General features: G+C 37.4%; 1 protein-coding gene across 16 annotated transcripts in view; it reads left to right on the top strand.

Annotated features, from left to right (window-relative positions):
• CACNA1D (calcium voltage-gated channel subunit alpha1 D) overlaps positions 1-18,042 on the top strand; it is a 167,970-nt gene that overhangs the window by 125,044 nt on the left and 24,884 nt on the right. For 7 of the 16 annotated variants that reach the window (XM_088171546.1, XM_088171537.1, XM_088171536.1 and 4 more), the window contains 11 exons: positions 1,170-1,253; positions 1,583-1,666; positions 9,913-9,951; positions 10,369-10,497; positions 11,253-11,318; positions 11,707-11,798; positions 13,038-13,197; positions 14,389-14,516; positions 14,627-14,723; positions 15,809-15,911; positions 16,908-17,009. In XM_088171546.1, coding sequence (XP_088027672.1) covers positions 1,170-1,253; positions 1,583-1,666; positions 9,913-9,951; positions 10,369-10,497; positions 11,253-11,318; positions 11,707-11,798; positions 13,038-13,197; positions 14,389-14,516; positions 14,627-14,723; positions 15,809-15,911; positions 16,908-17,009 — 1,084 coding nt within the window. The remainder of the gene's footprint in view (positions 1-1,169; positions 1,254-1,582; positions 1,667-9,912; positions 9,952-10,368; positions 10,498-11,252; positions 11,319-11,706; positions 11,799-13,037; positions 13,198-14,388; positions 14,517-14,626; positions 14,724-15,808; positions 15,912-16,907; positions 17,010-18,042) is intronic. The other 9 variants (XM_088171543.1, XM_088171540.1, XM_088171549.1 and 6 more) reach the window with 3 other exon arrangements.

The following is an 18,042-nucleotide window of genomic DNA, read 5'->3' as shown; positions in this document are numbered from 1 at the left end:
TGGCTGAAAAGTTAGTATTTTAAAATTAATTTCTAAGAAATGTACATGTACAAAATGTACATTTCAGCTTTTCTCATGTAATGCACATTCCTTAGTCATGGTAGACTGATACTTTAATGTATCTGAATGAGGTAAAGGGCAAGTTCAGTGATTTTTGCAGTTTTGGATTTCTATAATAAGTAGCAAAAAGCCACATATTGCAGAAAACTCTGGTCTCCATAGTTACCTTAACAATTGTAATACGTTTTGATTTGTTCCACACTGGAACCTACCTGGAGGATTCTTCTGAAGAATCTCTTTGCTCAAACGTGCAGTTTTATGCCCACAGTCAGCTAATTGAATGATAGCCCTTGATAACCCTTTGCAGCCATGTCCCAGTAACATACTCATGGGGAATATATTTAAAGGCATAAACATCAGAAGGGTGATGAAGCAATTTATGAAAATGAGCCTTCAGACACTGGACTGGCTGCAGCAACCACAAGCATTAACAAATTGTTCAGGTTGCTGTGGTTCACTGCACTGGCTTCACTGGCCACAGAATCAGCCTCTGACTGCAAATGTAGGATGAGTTCCTATATTAGACCTAGTTTATGAATAGAAGATCAAGTCAGTTCTCTTATCTTTATACACAGTTTCACAGTAATAACTGTGCCTGTTTAGCCAGTGATGAGACTTGATCCTTTGAGTATTTTTACCAATCACTTAGATAAGATGACCACAAAATCCTTGATGTTAAGGAGGTTTCAATTGGCTTGGTCTTCAGAAATATAACAAAAGGCATCTTGTTGTCCTCATTAGGGTTAGAATATATATATATATATATGTTAGAATTTTTCAGCCTTGCTAGAAGCCCAAAACCAATTTTGGATGATGGCTTGCTTGCCAACATCGTGCTTATCTGATGGTGTGTTCTGCATGTGTAGAGTGTGTGTGTGTCTGTGTGTGTGTCTGTACATGTATATATATAATTATATATATACACACACATGCACATATATGTTGCTTTTCCTTCAGTAGGCAATATTGTTTGGTTTTGTTTTGTTTTCTCATTAGACCACAGGTTTTGTTTAACTAATTTCTGTTTATGCAAAACTAAACAGAAGTATGCAAATATTTGACATTTCATGTGTAATCACAAACGTTTGCACCCTGCCTGCTCTGTTCAGGGCTATTTTAGTGATGCCTGGAATACGTTTGACTCCCTCATCGTTATTGGCAGCATAGTAGACGTCGTTCTCAGTGAAGCTGATGTGAGTATATCCCAGCTTACTTTCCCCAGTCCCTACTTCTCTCTCTCTGTCTCCCCACTATTTCCATCATCTGGACAAGTCACAGATTTTGATCTGATGTTTCTAAAGTTTTGAGTACAGACCAGTCATAGGTCAATTATGTTGATATGGGAAATAAATAGCCTTTTTTTTCTACCAATTTTTTTTAGCTATGAAAGGGAAGCTTAGATTGTATAGTGGTACATCAGAGAAGCCTAGAGTGTTTCTGTGTTATAACACTGTCCTTTTCTTCTCTTTTTCTGTTTGTGTTTTTCTCTTGCTCTCTTTCTGCTGAATGCTTGTCCTAACAGCACTATTTCACTGATGCATGGAACACTTTTGATGCCTTAATTGTTGTTGGTAGCGTCGTTGATATTGCTATAACAGAAGTTAATGTAAGTAGCAATTGTTCATGCACTAAAAAATAATTGCTGTCATCAAGAAATACAGAAAATGTAAACTCAATCCCAAAAAAAACCCCTTTTTTTAGAAAAGTATGTTTAATCCTGGAATCAAAGACCAAAATACTGATACAGATGTTTGTAAAAGCTGCTGTTGTTTATTTATATACTTGTATAGTTGCACATGCACACAGCACAGTGACACAATAAAAATTGTTTTTCTATATATGCACAGAAAAGATTTTTAAAAAGGAATTAAGCTTATGTTACTATCTTACTTGAAGCCCATTGCTGTTTGTAGATAACTTGACCAAGATAACTCAAGATTCTGTACGTTTTCAGTGGCTTGGTTCAACAAATGATGATTACTTTTTCTGTGAGGTTTGGGTTTGGAAGGGTGCTGGCATTCATTTCTCATGAGGTAGCAGAAGAAGGGCACATAGAAAGTCAGGCTTTCCATGCTGTGGAAAATAGAATGTTTATTTTTTTTTCCCAGTCCTTTTGCTTTTCATATCCTGCAGTAAGTGTTTGGAAGTTTGAAGTACTCTTAAAGTACTTGGAAAACTCCATTTTTTACCAGAATTCTGTCTGATGGTCATTGCACATAAGAGGTATTTGGGCAACAGATTCACCTTGAAATTACTTCCTGGTCTTGTGGTAAACGGTGAGAATTTCATGACTGACTGAATTTCTGGAAAGAAAATGGAGGAGCAATGAGAAAACATGGGAGCAGAAGAACTTTATCCTGACCTTTAGATTTCAGACTGATTTTTCTTATTTCTTTGGGGATGGATCTTTCTGTGAACTGAAGGAACTTGAACTGACAGGGAGGGTCAGTCGGCCCAGAACCACAGTGTCCCCTTGAGACTTTTCTGAAAGTATAATTATTTTTCATGGAGCACGTTTTTAAAAGCTGCCTCTGATTTATTTTTGGTTGGTTTTTTTCCCCCCTCTGTTTTCTTTAGTTTGGGGTTGTTTGTTTTTTTTCCCAGAAAAGTTTTGCATTTAGACTTAGAGCTCAAGCATTTTCAAATTATCCACAATTTCCATTCATAGTAGTACTGGTTTAGGTGAGCACAGTATTTGAGAAGAGTAAATAAACCCAATTATTTAGAATAGCTTTCCCTCATAACTGCAAAAGGTATTTGATTGTGAAGAGATGGAAAGATAGGTCAGAGGTCCTTCCATGACCAAAGCAGATGTGTCTGTATTGAGCAGTGTTAATTGAACAGCACTGCTTGTGACTGGTCACTGCTGAGCTGTCAGCTGTGAAGAACATCACGATTTAGCAATTCTCACAGTTGTCTTGAAAATATTCTGGAGACCAACTACTAATCTCCGAGATAAATACACACCACAGTCAACAACCAGCACTGCCATTTCTTAGTTTTCATGTTATTCTCACAAGAGAAAAAAATGCTCATCTTCGATTTCTTCTAGTTTTGCACAGCAGACTCTTTGTGTACTAAGCATTGTCTGTTTCTGGTCTTGCCACTTTTCTGTGCTTTGTTTGTGCAAGTCAAGAGTGTATTATGGTTTCAATATATTTCTGGCCTTGATTTCCCATCTTCAACATCAAACATTTAATGTTGCAGAGCGTCCAGGGAAATTCCTTAGATTTTTACTTTTATTGTTTTGGTTCTACTGAACTATTCCTGCTTGATTAGTTTAGTGTAAATTTCTGTCATCCAAATCCAGTATTTCAGAATCTTTTCCTCAGTATTTTTTCAGCATTCTGAATTGTGCCATTCCACCTGTACTCATTATCTGACACTGGCAGTGATCCTGGGAAATCTACATCTGGGCTGAGATGCTAATGAGACTTTGTTTCCAATGGGATTTCAAGCATGATTGAAATAGCACCTGTGAAAATTCCCACTGTAGAAACTTCTTAAGCTGAGGAAGCTCAGCCTTGTTTGAGGGCTGATTTGGAGCAGGGTCAATCACCAGCACTGACAGAAAATCAGGTCTTGCTGCAGTTCTAATTGCAGGGGCACAATTATCTTGATTGAGCAATGCAAAGGAGACATGAGTGTGAACGCTTCATGTCCTCAGTGTGAGCTAAACATTGCCCTAGATTACAGATGTGATTGCCCTGCTGTGGAAACATCAGCATCATTCTGACACTGCAGCTGGGGATGCTCAGAACCAGTGCAGAGGCCAGGGAGTTCTAGCAAACAAGTTTGCACCTGACCCAGTTTTTACAAGAGAATGGGTTGGACCGTCTAGGTCGCCCTGTCTTGATTTCACTATTAAATACTGGAAATTAAATGTCAACTCTTTTATTTCATTGTTAATTTAATTAGCATTTTATAGGAATATATATGCTTCCCTGAGGCTGATTCTTCTGATCCAGTAATCTCCGATTCTCACATAATCCAGGAAATTACTGTGGTTTGAATATTTTTGGTGCCTGTGGAAGTCAGCCTTTAATGTATTAAGCAATTTACAGAATTGCTCAGCATTCTCAAGGACTGGATCAGTGACCAGCTCCAGAAATGAACCACCTCAGAGCAACATATATTTTGGAAATAAAAAATTTTCTGTGATTATCTTTTTAATTTACCCTTTAATTTAATATCCCTTCCTTCAACCTCCTTCTTTTATGAACCTAATTGGTTTTCGTGTTCATTTTATTTTTAGAAATTATTAGAGGCAAGTATATATAAATAAATATACATGTGGTATAGCAATAAAAAAAATTAAAACCACTACTAAAACCTGTATAATTACTTCTGGGTTCTTTGGCCTTTTGTTTTCAGAAGCTTTCATGTGATGTGCAAGATCTTGTGTGGTCATAGAAATGGTTCTTTTTCAATTAAAAATGCAGAGTAATGATTGGCAGACACAAAGTGTGGTCAGTCCAGTCTGGGAGAGGAACATATATAACTTATGAGAATGAGAGAGAAATAAATTGGAAATAAAATCTGAATAAATAAATTGTTAAAAGGAAATAACATACAAGTTTCAATCTGGCCTGACTGTATAGCAATGATCTTGTTTGTCAGAATAAGCTCAGAAGCCATTTGGATGACCAACACTGAATGATTTAGAAGCATGATCACATTTTTGCAGTAATGGTTGTAAAGGTTTTAATTCACATTTTTAATTTAAGTTTCTTTTGCCATTCATGTGCTGCCAAAATGTTGAGAAAATAATGGGGAGTTCCTTTTCCCCATCTTTTATGTAAATTATTAATGCCTTCTCTATGGGGTTGATTTTATTCTTGGCATTAAAAAAACTTCAGGTTTTCTGCTGAAATAGGGCTTAAAGGAACAACATTTATGTCTTGCTCCCGAGCCCCTCAGGAAAATCCATCTGTCTTGAATCTTGATCTTGTGCTTGTGTGGAGGAGTGCAGTAAAGCCTCATGTCGACCCCCTGTAAGAGATTCTGGATTCATCTTTGGACAAGAGCAGTCCAATTCAGTTTGACTATCACTTTATGCACCCCTATCATATATTAGAACTCAGGTGTTGGTGCTAGTAGTTTTATTTTGGAATACTGTTGATATATTTTGTAATGTTTTGCAAACATCTCCTTTAGGCTTAAGGGTAGGTCAGAAAGCTACATTCTCATACAGCTTTGTTTTCATTAATGTGAAATCTTAGTGCAGTTTCAAATCTCTACAAGTATATAGTGTTGCAGTATCTAATCTGGAGTCAGAAATCAATTTCTGAGCTGCTTTCATCATGTTAAAGATGAAAGAATTTATTTACTTCATTGTACAACAGAATATTTATTAGTTATCATATAATACCAACATATTAATTGCGAATTGTGAAAATGCATCTTTTACAGAGGAAGAAGCACTTATAAAAAATATTTTCAGGGGTTTCTCACATTGACTTAAAATTTCAATTAGTTGATGTCTATGGGCATTTGGTTCATGTTGAACAGGAAGTATAAAGGGCACTGATAAGACTGAAGAAAATTTCTTGCTCACATCTGAATTGCAGTAACTATTCTCAGAACAAATCGTGTGTGTTTATGCACATGGAGTCACAGCACATTTCTGGAGATATTTTGGCAACCTGAATGTTTTGCTATATATGCTATTGTCATCATATGTGTTTGTCATTCAGATGCTTCCTTCTTTAATTATGGTGATGAGGACATTATCACCATGTGTCATTTGTTCTGACATACTCTTGGACCCTTTGGCACAATATATAATAAAGAAGCTTTTGACCAACACCATTTACTAGCATCACTGTTTTTCACCATGTTTATTTTTTGTTTAAGCACAGAGTTTGCTTCCAATGCATGATCCAATCTGTTTCACACTGTTCACAGTTTTGACACTGAAGTTCTTTTTAGTCAGGATTCTTATTTTGAGCATTTGTTGCAAACATTTGTGTAACAAGGAGTTCCTGTTTAGGAAATGTGCTAAATTTTTCTTAAGCAGCAGTAGTACTTGACCAAAATTGGTAGCAGGTTGCAAACATTTCAATCAGTGAGTCAGAAATTTAGGATGGTCATTGGTTATATTTTTTTGAGGATTGGGATTGTTTGAGGAAGAAAATTGTTGTGTTACACTTCAATTAAGTAAAAAATAAAAATCATTTATTCCTGCCTATCTGAAGTATTTAAGGACTGGCTCAAAATTCCATTGTGATGAAGTGCTTTGCTGACCTGGGCCCTGGTCCCTGGCTGTCAGAACAATGAGGGCAGTGTCTGCTCATTGCCCCCATTGCAGTGTGCCTGTCAGCCAAGCAGGGAAAGCAGAAGCTGTCCCTTGATTCCAGCTGTGGCCATTACCAGACTTGTAGCAGACAGAAGCACACCTGTCATCTTAGGAATCACACAGCCCCAGTTTTTGGGGGACAAAAAACTCCTAATAATGAGCAGCCAGTCCCAAAGCGTTTGGGACCAAGTAGCACTGGAATGATTGGTGGAAAATGAGGGGGAAAGAGGAGGCTGGAGGTAGATTGTCTGACCACAGGTAATATTTTTATTTGCCTTCTTGTCAACTGATATCATCCCACTGCTCAGCCTATCCCCCTCAGTCTCAAGTCTATTCTAATGTTTCCCTACATGTACAAAATCAAAATGTGCAACCTTGTTACGAGTGTGCGTGCACGGAATGTCACTGGTGCTGCAATAAGGTTGTGTGCCTGGGGAGTGTCTGGTTTTCCTTATCTCTGGGAAGCAGATGCTCTGTTTTTGTCAGTCTGTCTGTTATTGTTGCTGGAGATTGTCTTATCTTTATCTCAGTTTCCCAGATCTGAGCATTGCTTCTTGCTGGATGGGCACACATAACCATTAACTAACTTTGTCTCCCAGATGAGCATTTCATTTTTAAATAAGTATGAATAATGTTTTCTTTTGTGATATATCACTACATTAGCTTCATTAAAATTGGTATTAAAATAAAATAAACTGCTGTATTATCAGAGGGAAATGCTAAAGAGGGTAAAACATTAGATACACTCTAAAATGTCAAATCCAAAACACTTGCCCAGTGATGAATATTTTCAGCTTCAGTAGGAAAAACTCCTCTTGTATCAGGAGTTGATGTTCATGCATTGTTTCTAGCATTTATCTCCGCCTTGACATTATTGTACAATTTGCTTTCTGTGAACAGAGTGTTTTTATTTTTCATTACTGACCTGCAATTCCCAGTGTCCATAATTTGTAATCTCTTGCACATGACATGCTAACACTCCCCAGCAGCATCAGATCAGCCATGAGGAGCAGGCAATCAGGACTTCCTAGTCCAAAGAAGCTGAGAAAGAGGGATTTGTGAGGGGAGTGTGCCTTGGGCAGTCCTGGGCATACACCACTGTGCAAACACAAATCCTCCAGTGACCTCCTGACAAAAATGAATATGAGGGATCATCATTCCAGAGCAGCTCCAGTAGAATTGATCACATAGTTTGGGTAATCTGACCTCTGCATTTTTAAAAGTGAGAATTAAGTAATTACTAAGAGAGTTATATGAAGAAAATGTTTTTACTGACTTTTGAGAATTCTTTTTCAAAACCAAGTCATAGTGCAAACTCATTAATTTTTCACTTGGAAAAGAGATTAAGTAAAAATATGGAGGACCAAAGTATTCTTTTTCTGATATTATCTATTTCATTATATATTGCCATCCTAATACTGATGCTAACTTATTTGAGGCTCCATCCTGCTCCCATAAAACACAGTGGGAATAATTCCCAAATGCCAACCCCGAAATTTCATTTCATTTTTTTTGTGTCAATTTGTGATGATACTGTAATTTAATCTGATCTCTACCTGTCAAATCCTATGTTCAGTCTTTACACTGAAGCAAATTAAATAATTTGCTCACTATTTGAGAGAGTATCAAGCTCAACTTCAGTCATTCACCAGAGATTAATATGGCATTTCAGGTTTCATCTGAAGAAGGTATAATTAAACCTTTTTTCTTTAAAGCTTCAGATTAAAAGGATTTTTTTTCCTGTGTTCAAAAGTCAGTAGCAGTGTGAGTCTGTGTGCACTGGTTCAGGTTTGGGATTGATTTAGGGAGGCAGCTTTGCAAGATTGCTTCCATGAACTGTGATATTTTGACATTTATGGTGTTTGTGATAATGGATTTTTCTTTAATTATGTTTTGATGATTTTATTTAAAATTGTTGAAATATACAGGGAATTTCTAATGAAGCAGTCGTCTTCCCTTAGCAGCAGATTTTCCATCTATTTTATATAAGTTCTTAGAAAGTTTAGATGTTACAGACAGTTTAAAAAATATTCTGATTGCTGAAGTTTAATAAGGAGATCTGAGTTTTGGTTAATTTAATGCATAAATTTAATAATAATCCCTTATACAGTTAAAAACCTCTTTGTTTCAGAATATATTGATACCCTGGCAGGGCAGTAATGTATCCATATGTAACTTGCACATAGTTGAGAAAACCTTTTTTTTTACCTCATTTCCCCCTAGTGATGTCTTTATATTAAATGTATTTTGAAAAAAGTAATAGAGAACACAATTAGTATTTCAATAATGATCTGATTTTTAAAAAGTACTATCTCTTTTTGCTTTTCTTTACCACAGTATGTTTGCATAATAAATTTTCAACAGAATCAGCTCCTTTCTTTTCCCTTCCTTCTCAAGTTTTATCTTGAGCACCAGCAGTATGTGAGATTTGAGTAGGAGAAGTGTGGCACTGAGTGTGCCTGGGGCATCCACAGCATCCCGGGAGCAGCTCTGGGGGGCACCGTGTTCATTGCTGCTCGGTGTGACAGGAGCTGTTGAAAGGTGCCCCTTTAAAAGGAGGATATTTTAGGCAAGAGGGTGAGACCCATCACTGGGATCTAACATCCAGAATCCCCTTTTTTTGTAGTGCTAGAAATGTTTTTAAAGACACTCCAATTTTGGAAGAAGCTGCTGCAAGTTTGTCATTGCACAGGCAAGCACAGAACTTGGGTCCTTTAAGCTTTGCTGCCTGCTCTGCAAAGTGCATTTAGGATCTAAGGGAAGTTTCTTCAAAATCACACAGAGAGAATAAAAGGAGAAAAGTGAGATGTTCCTGACAGCACACAGTTGGTGTCTGTGAACAGGAAGCTCCTGTAGCTCCTGAGGGCTGCACACATCTGTTCCAAAAGGATCAACCAAATCCCTTTTCCAGGGCTGCTCCTGCTAGCTCAGGTGTGCTGGGAGAGCTCCACCCTCCTCATGTGCTCTGCAGGGGCAGGGTCAGCCTTCAGGGCTCAGACTTTGTCTGTCCTTGTTTGTCCCTGAGCTCACCCAGTGAATCAACTTTGCTGTAAGGCAGCGCCTGGGGTGACAGAAACCACAATTCCTTGACTATGGTTACATTCCAGTGATGGAGGAATTAATATTCAAAAAGGACAGAGCAGAAAAGGACCTTGAAAGGCTGGTGTGGCCCCAAAGCTTTTTTCCTGAATTTTAGCTGGGCTTCCTGCTATGATTTCATACAACCTGTGAAAATTGATGGCTGACTTTTTTTGGCCTGCATAGGAGCAGATATTTTATTTTCTATTTCCTTTCCATTGAATCTTTTAAACATGTTTTATATCAGCAGATTTTATTATGAGTCGGCCAAAACTGTTTTAGCATGAGTTAGCCAACATGAAATAAGAGGATGGTTTTTTAAGGGAATTAATGTTTTGTTCAGGACATATATTGAGTTGAAAGATGTTAATTTACATTTAGAAATTAAAAATGTTTTTAATTTTGCTTATGGTTAAGCTAACTTTTAAAAAATCTTTTATTTGATTTTAATATTTAATGTTCTTAATTTCTTAAAGCCAAAGCCAACTGAAACAGTCACAACTGATGAGTCTGGGGTAAGATCAGTAAAGTGACCCCAGTGGTTTTACCTATACTTGAGTTTCTTCTTTTTACCATGTCTTTTTTCCACCAAGTTTTTCTGTATTTTTCATTCCTGTCTGACTGCAAAGGTGTTATGCAGTGGTTTGCTCTCATTGTCAGTGTCCTATTGGAGTCTATTACAAACAAACCCAATATGATCCTATTAACAAACCAGAAAACTTGGAAATGCATGTGGTGTGTGAAGCATTTCTACAGGTCCTGTGTTTTCAGCATGTAATTTTTCCTTTCATATCATGGTTATCAAGGTGAGCAGGCCCTCAAGATACATTTCCAAATCTTACCTCTTCCACCTTTGCATTTTATGTTGTTTTTCTGGAAGTGTTGCATGCTTGAGTTTGTATTTGGTTTGACTTCTCCATGATGCTCTTCAGAACTCTGAGGACAGCGCTCGGATCTCCATCACTTTTTTCCGTCTCTTCCGTGTGATGAGGTTGGTGAAGCTGCTGAGCAGAGGAGAAGGAATCAGAACATTACTCTGGACATTTATCAAGTCATTTCAGGTTAGCACCATTTATGTAAATTTGCTTTATAATTGCAACCATTTATGCACCAAATTTTATAAAGCAATACACTGTAGAATGCAAACATATTTTTTAAAGTTAATATGTTAATTAATAATGACATGTTTAAATATATTTGCATACTAATGCCAAAATTAATTTCGCCAATTACTTCTGTGAGAGTGAGGGTCATTCTTTGTCATTTTATATTAGCTGTTACTAATGAAGTAAAAGGTTAAAAAGTACTAAAAGTGAGGTTTCTATGGTACTTTCAGAAAAAATATTTGGCATATTTAAAAGAGATGGGATAGGTTTGACATACATAGATCTCATGCTTCCACATATTTTTATTAGATGACTAGAAAAGAAGAATTTAACACTTATTTTACATAAAACCAATTACATAAGTGAAATAGATACTTGAATCTTTGCTTCTGAAAACTGAATGTGAAATCAATGATTGTATGGAATGTAGTATTTTTGTGTTGTCAGAGCCAGTAATGAAAATAAAATTAAAATCACTAAAGATGATCCTTTCCTCTGGATTGCTGGCAGAAGTATTTTCAAGTGCAATGAAGCTGGTATTCATTGCTTGCAGCAAAGTATTAAGTGTGACAGTTAATAACATTTTAAGCACTTGCATAGGAAGAAAAACCTTGAAAAAGTCAGTGTGGAACAGAGAAATTACTTTTGCAAATGGAAATAGAAATGCTGGTGTGAGATTATTAAAAGACAATGTACCTGTCCCTTTCTAGGCTCTGCCTTACGTTGCCCTTCTGATAGCCATGCTGTTCTTCATCTATGCTGTCATTGGAATGCAGGTAATTAGAGAATTTTTTTAGCACTAAACAACAGTACGGGTTTGCCTGACACTTGTTTCTTAAGATGCTTTTTGAAACATTCTTTTGATAGTGGTGCTATGTATAAGGCAGAGCTTTCAGAGTAATGGAAAAAATCTTTATTTGGCTCTGATTTTCTTGATCAGGAAATTCCAAAAGACACAAGAGAAGAACTTGGTGTGCTGATTTTTTTCTTTCCTTGTATATGTGATATATTTCCTGCACTTATATGACCATCATGAAAAATCTGAAGTGTAATGAAAGTGTTTTTGTGAAATTTCATGCATCCTGAAGGAATTTTAGATTGCAAGGCCTACAGCCTCTGACAGCACAGGTCACTGGAATGAGTCAATATTCTGTTTTATTGTAGGTATTTGGAAAAGTGGCCATGAGGGACAACAACCAAATAAACAGAAACAACAATTTTCAGACTTTTCCCCAAGCTGTGCTTCTTCTCTTCAGGTGAGTAAACCTTAATTCTCACTCAGTGCATCCCATTTCAGTGATCTATGAAAAATGTGCAAAATGTGAGAATCAATTCATCTTAACAAGCACCTCCTGTTTGTGGCTGTGTGCTGAGTGTCCTTTGGCACAGCAGGGCTTTAATGAGGTGGTACAGACCTAAACTCATGACAGCTCTTGTGAAACTCCTCCTTTGGGCAGCAACTGGCTTCAGGCAGTGCCCAGACCTGATCAGCCCAGATATCAATCTGTCTGAGCATTGGGAAAACTGCAAAAGACTCTGCCCTTACTGATACCTTTAGAAGTGAACTTGTGTGATAATATGAAGAAATGAAAAGTTGTTTCAAACATAAACAATGAAACTGTTATTTACATTTGCTGAAGGGAATGTAACTTCAGGAGAAGGGAAATACCAGATGAGCCATAGGAGAAAGTGCCTGAGGGTGAAGGTGGCTAAATCTTTATTGGGGGGGATTATGGGATTTCCATCACTGGAGAATATAAGAAGAAGGCAAACATTTGCCAGGAGTGCAAAATGTCCTGGAACAAGGAGAGAATGACATGGGACAGGGATGTCTCTAAGGGTGACAACCTTGAGTCGTCTCCTGCCTGAGATTCTGTAATTCAGTGCATTGTTACTCACCTGGTTGGAAAAACTGGCAGGACATTCCTTATCTAGCACCAAGGCATCACCCACTGAGATCTAATTCACTTTATGCCTCTGACAATGAACACAGCTAAAGAGCTCATAATCATGTAATTGTCTTTTAAAAATTTGAAACTGTGGGATATTACACAGGGTTTACACTGGGGAAAAAATGCAATAGCAGAAACTAGACAGGCATTTCTTCAACCATAGAGGAAAGTTCATCTTTTACAAATATGTACTTTGAAATTTTATGGCAGATTTGAATACACAACATTGCTTTTGTACACATTTACTCCACTGCAATAAGTATTTAACTTGTAAATCACAGTTTGGGGTTACAATTTTTACATGCAAGCCTTAGTGCATTAGTCTACCTTATAAAATGTGTCTGCAATGTCAGATTATGCTTGTCAGTTCTGAAACTTGCTCTGCACTTTTCTTTAATTAGTTCCTGCTCTGAAATGTTCACAGTCTGTCTTCACATTCATGCTTGTACAGATTCCAATATTTTCTCAGAATGTAGAAAATGAATACATTTTTAATCCATCTGGATCAAAGAATGCTGAATTTCTCTTTGTGGTGTTATAAAGGTGTGCAACTGGAGAAGCCTGGCAGGAAATCATGCTGGCATGTTTGCCTGGAAAGCGCTGTGATCCAGAATCTGATTATAATCCTGGGGAAGAATACACGTGTGGAAGCAATTTTGCCATCATTTATTTTATCAGTTTTTACATGCTCTGTGCATTTTTGGTGAGTTTAGCTTGTGCTTATTAACAGCAATGAGCTTTGACATTTTGGCTTTCTTCTGAGCAAAGAGTAGTGAGTTGAGAGAATGACTGAAAATCCCATCCAAAATACTTTGGCAATGTTATGTTTTCCATACAGTCTTAAATCCTGTGTTTTCTACCAATTCTTTACAGTGAGAGTGGTGAAACACTGGCACAGGTTGCCCAGAGGGGTGGTAGATGATCCCCATCCCTGGGAATATCCAAAGTGAGGTTGTACAGAGCCCTGAGCAGCCTGATCCAGCTGAGGATGTCCTTGCTTATTGCAGGGAATTGGTGCAGATGACCTTTAGAGGTCCTTGCCAACCCAAACTATTCTATGATTCTAAGCTCCCATGTGTGAGCCATGTTCTCCTGACTGCACACATGTGCAGGGTGGTTGGCTGCATGTTTGAAAGCTGAGTTAGCAGCGTTTTCATAGCTGTTATTTCATGCATTTCTCAATGGTACCATTAAACATGCATTAATAATGCAGCTGCAATTCCTGTGACTGAGTAGTAATGCTGCTTGCTTTGTTTAAACTTAGCAGAATTCGGATTTGTGTCTCTACAAGTGTCCTCACTTGTGGCACGTGAGAAGTGATCAATATCCTTTCACCCTAATCTGTGGCAGAAATGGATTATTTGCTCTGAAATAATCATTGAAATATGTTTTTCCTCATTGCAGGTGTCTGACTGATTTGTTCTATTCACAGTAATTGTTTCCTTGCAAAAGGAGAGTGGTCCAACAAAATTCTGTGAACTGATGTAAACATCTGTTCTGTTGCTCTGTATCACCTTGTGTGTTACCAAAATGTATTGTCATGAAATTGAATCCTATTCCTGAGATACACACTGTGTCATAATGTGTGTATTGGAGCCATTCTGCAATTTGATGTAGTGGGATCTGGTAAATCAAGGAAGAGAAACAAACAAAACTGTGTTGTAGCCTATGTAGAAAAAAAAATGAACACTCTAAAATAGAACCATGTTCTTGTCATGTCATTATTTGATAGACTTCCAGTTAGTTAAATACAAATATTTTCAGTGATATTTGATGATATTTGCCAAAAACTATTGATTTACTTGAGTTCTTTAATTACTACATATTGAATTGATAAAAATTCAAAATAATCAAGGAAGATTATTCTGAATTACTGTTTTTTTTATTTTTTTAGATTATAAACTTATTTGTGGCTGTCATTATGGATAATTTTGATTATTTGACACGTGACTGGTCTATTCTGGGCCCCCATCATTTGGATGAATTCAAAAGAATATGGTCAGAATATGACCCTGAAGCAAAGTAAGTTAGATCACTTATCTGATATAATTTATTTGGTAGAAACAGTACAAGCAGAACGGGGTGGATTTTTTGGGAGTGGATGTTTGTCAACTGGTGTGTGTTGGTTCTAGGGGAAGGATAAAGCACCTCGATGTGGTGACATTGCTGAGACGGATTCAGCCACCTCTTGGTTTTGGCAAGTTGTGCCCTCACCGAGTGGCCTGCAAGGTGAGTCTCACCTGGTTTTGTCTGACTGCAAGGTGATAAACCAGGCTGGAGTGAATAACAGTGTGTGACAGTATGTAGCAGCAAATGAGAATACAGAAAATTAATGTGAATTTAGATGTTATAGAATCTATTAGGCAAAGTGTGTAATTAATTGCATTTTAATGTAAAAGTTGAAAAGCAATACAAAGGAGCTTTATGATTGTTACATTATTTGATGACTTCGGAATTACAGATACTGAAATTTTAGCAATTTCATTAGGAATAAGATCAAACCTGTTAATTGAAGGATTGTTACAACAGTATTGTCATTTGTATTCCTTGTAAATCTGTTTTATAACTAGGTAAAGTTGACATGTAAACCTCTGGGCTGGAATTCAATGTCACAAGGTATATTTAAACAAACCTCTATCCATCTATATGCTAGCATCAGTTATTCATTGAGTGCTTTTAAACTGGAATAGGAGAAAATCAGACATTAGGAAAAGATTTTGATAGGTGAAATGGCGTGTTTTGGCAGACAGGGTCACAGCACTGCAGCTCTAGAAGGGATGGACTGACCCAGAGAGAAAAGCTCCTTTCACAGCAGTTCAGTGCAGCTGGCATAAGAGACTCACAACATCACTGAAGAGTTACCTGAGGAATGCATGGGCTGAGACAATTCAGACTTGGTGCTCTGGTTCTTTATGGAGCATGAGGAACCTCTGGGAAACCTGGGACACAAATGCAGCTGGAGTGCTTGAATCAAATAATTGTTTGTCCTTAGTACTGGCACAGTGTGAATTAGTCAAAAACTGGGCTTTAGTGTTTGAGAGTTAGCTCATTAAGTAGCACAAGAAATCTGTACAGTTTTAACTTGTGTATAAGCATACATGTGATAAATATCAAAAAGAAGCAATAGTGTTCTTAATTACTTCATATTATACACAACTAGGATGGAAAACTCTGTTTTGAAGAACTTACATAATTTATATTCCTCTCAGTAATACTGTTGTTTGAATACATCAGCTTTTCAAAATTTAATGTTACAGGATTTTTTTTTTCAAAGAAAGCAGCATCAAAATTTGTTTTCCTTTTCTCATTTTCAGAGGTTGGTAGCCATGAATATGCCACTAAACAGTGATGGGACCGTCATGTTCAATGCTACTTTATTTGCTTTGGTTAGGACTGCTCTAAAGATAAAAACAGAAGGTAAGGTTCTTCACTGTAAAGCCTTTAGTGTCCTTGTCAGAAAGCACAGTGGGGAAAAGTTACAATTTATTTCTTTTGTTGGTTGTGAGTAGGGCTGCCTTGGTCTCACTGGATCTGGTTTGCTTTTGGTTCATGGATTGTATTCAGTGTTACTAGGAATGATTTGCTAGAAGACAAAAGGAAAGGAATAGTGAGGCCAGAGCCAAAGATACCTCAGAAATTATTCCATGTTTTCATCTGGTCAAATAAAAACGTGCAGCACTGGCGTAGCAGGAGTTCCACTGCAAGAATTGAATGAATTTCCCTTCTTGCCCAAGCAAAGTGCTCCTTCCTCACTACGTTTTAACTCTGTGCCTCGGATCCCACAGTGCAGCAACTGCAACTTTTCCACACTTGAAAGCAACATTTCCAGTCTGGTCGAGGCCAGTTCTGACTGGGTTGAATGGATTTCTCTCATTTACATTAAAGAGGGGAAGCTTTTTAAAGATAGTGGGTTGTTTCAAAGATCTTTCTATTTTTACACATTTTTCAATTTTTTTTGGCCACCTTTTACTGCTTTTGGTTCTCTTTCTTCTGCTGTTCTCAGGAGAACTTGGATTTCACTGGCAAAAACAAACTTAGCTTAAGGCCCCTCAGGCATTGCTGTGGTAATTACTGTGATTAAGTAAATAAAGGCTCAGCTTTGCTTCAAGTAGCTCGTAAAGAAAAGGTCATCACTTTCTGGACAGTTTAAGCAGGAGTGAGAGAGTGAGGCCAAGGTCTGGAATTCACCTTTGACCTCTGCAGTGCTCCAGAGCTGGATTTGAAAGCACCAGGAATTTGCTGTCTTATGCCCTTTTTTCTCTTTGGTTGTGGCATCACATAGCACAGGTTTGCTCCAAAGGATCTCTATTACAGTCTTTAATTGCATACAGCTAATTAACATCCAAAGAATCATTCACTGCAGCTGGTTGAACCATAATTGCCATCCTCTGTTTTACCATTTCCTTGCCACAGGTAACCTGGAGCAAGCCAATGAAGAACTTAGAGCAGTCATTAAAAAAATATGGAAGAAAACGAGCATGAAATTACTTGACCAAGTTGTCCCTCCTGCTGGCGGTCAGTCTGATCAACTCTGCCATGTGCTGTTCTCTGTGCATGTTGGTCTTTCTAGAGTGTCAGGAACCAAACAAATGAAACTGCTAAATTTTGCAATCATAATGTGATTTAAGTACAACAAACAATAGCAAAATAAATATTGAGACAATTATATCCTATTGTAATAGACAATACATAGAGGACTGATAAGTGAAACTTAGATCAAAACTAGAGAGAGGAAAATGTTATGCTTATTTTCTTGCTTGAAAAAAATACCTTATTAGACCTAAATATAGTCTTGATTTCGAATCATTCAGCAAAGTAAACTAGCTTGATTTCAATGCATTGAACAAAACTCCATAGTTTTGTACTATGCTACATTATAGCTTATTTGCTTGTATATGTCGAGTACTTCTGGGAGGAAAAAAAATTAATTTCCAGCTTAAATTTTTTTTTTGCTACATTATAAAGCAAAAGGCTAAATTATCTCAGTTTCGCTAGTTCAAACCAGAGCCATTCCAAAGATGATGAAAATGGTTCAGATTTATGCCAATAAGACTGATATGAATGTGCACCATTTAAAGAAATATCTGAATTCTAATGGCACTAAACATTTGTGAGAACAACAAGGCACATTTATTAAATGCAATAAAATGACATGTCAATACCTTTCTTTGTAAATATATATATATCCTGATATATATATTTAGCCTTTTTCAATATATACATTTTTATTAAAACGCTGTAGTGTAGGTTTAGGTTGACTGTTTTTCACTTGCTTTTTCAAGTTTTAAAGGTGCAGGATCTGTCTCACTGTCACTCATGCCCGGGGTATATTTACCCAGCTATCCAGTCCTCAGACCCATTGTAATCCCCTGGTGTTTCTGGTAGTTTATTGTGCCTTCACAGCCTTATGGCAGCTGCCAGGAGTGCTCAGACTCCAGGGGATGCTCGGTGCCAGGAGGAGGAGCACTGCCTGCACTGCTCTTGCCATCACCAGGAGCAGCAGCAGCAGCTCTGTGGCTGGAGGAGCCACTTGCTGTTTGTGGGGTGG

Source organism: Sturnus vulgaris, chromosome 11, assembly GCF_052056855.1.
Source record: "Sturnus vulgaris isolate bStuVul1 chromosome 11, bStuVul1.hap1, whole genome shotgun sequence".
NCBI lineage: Eukaryota > Metazoa > Chordata > Aves > Passeriformes > Sturnidae > Sturnus > Sturnus vulgaris.
This window is presented reverse-complemented; position numbering and strand designations above follow the sequence as displayed.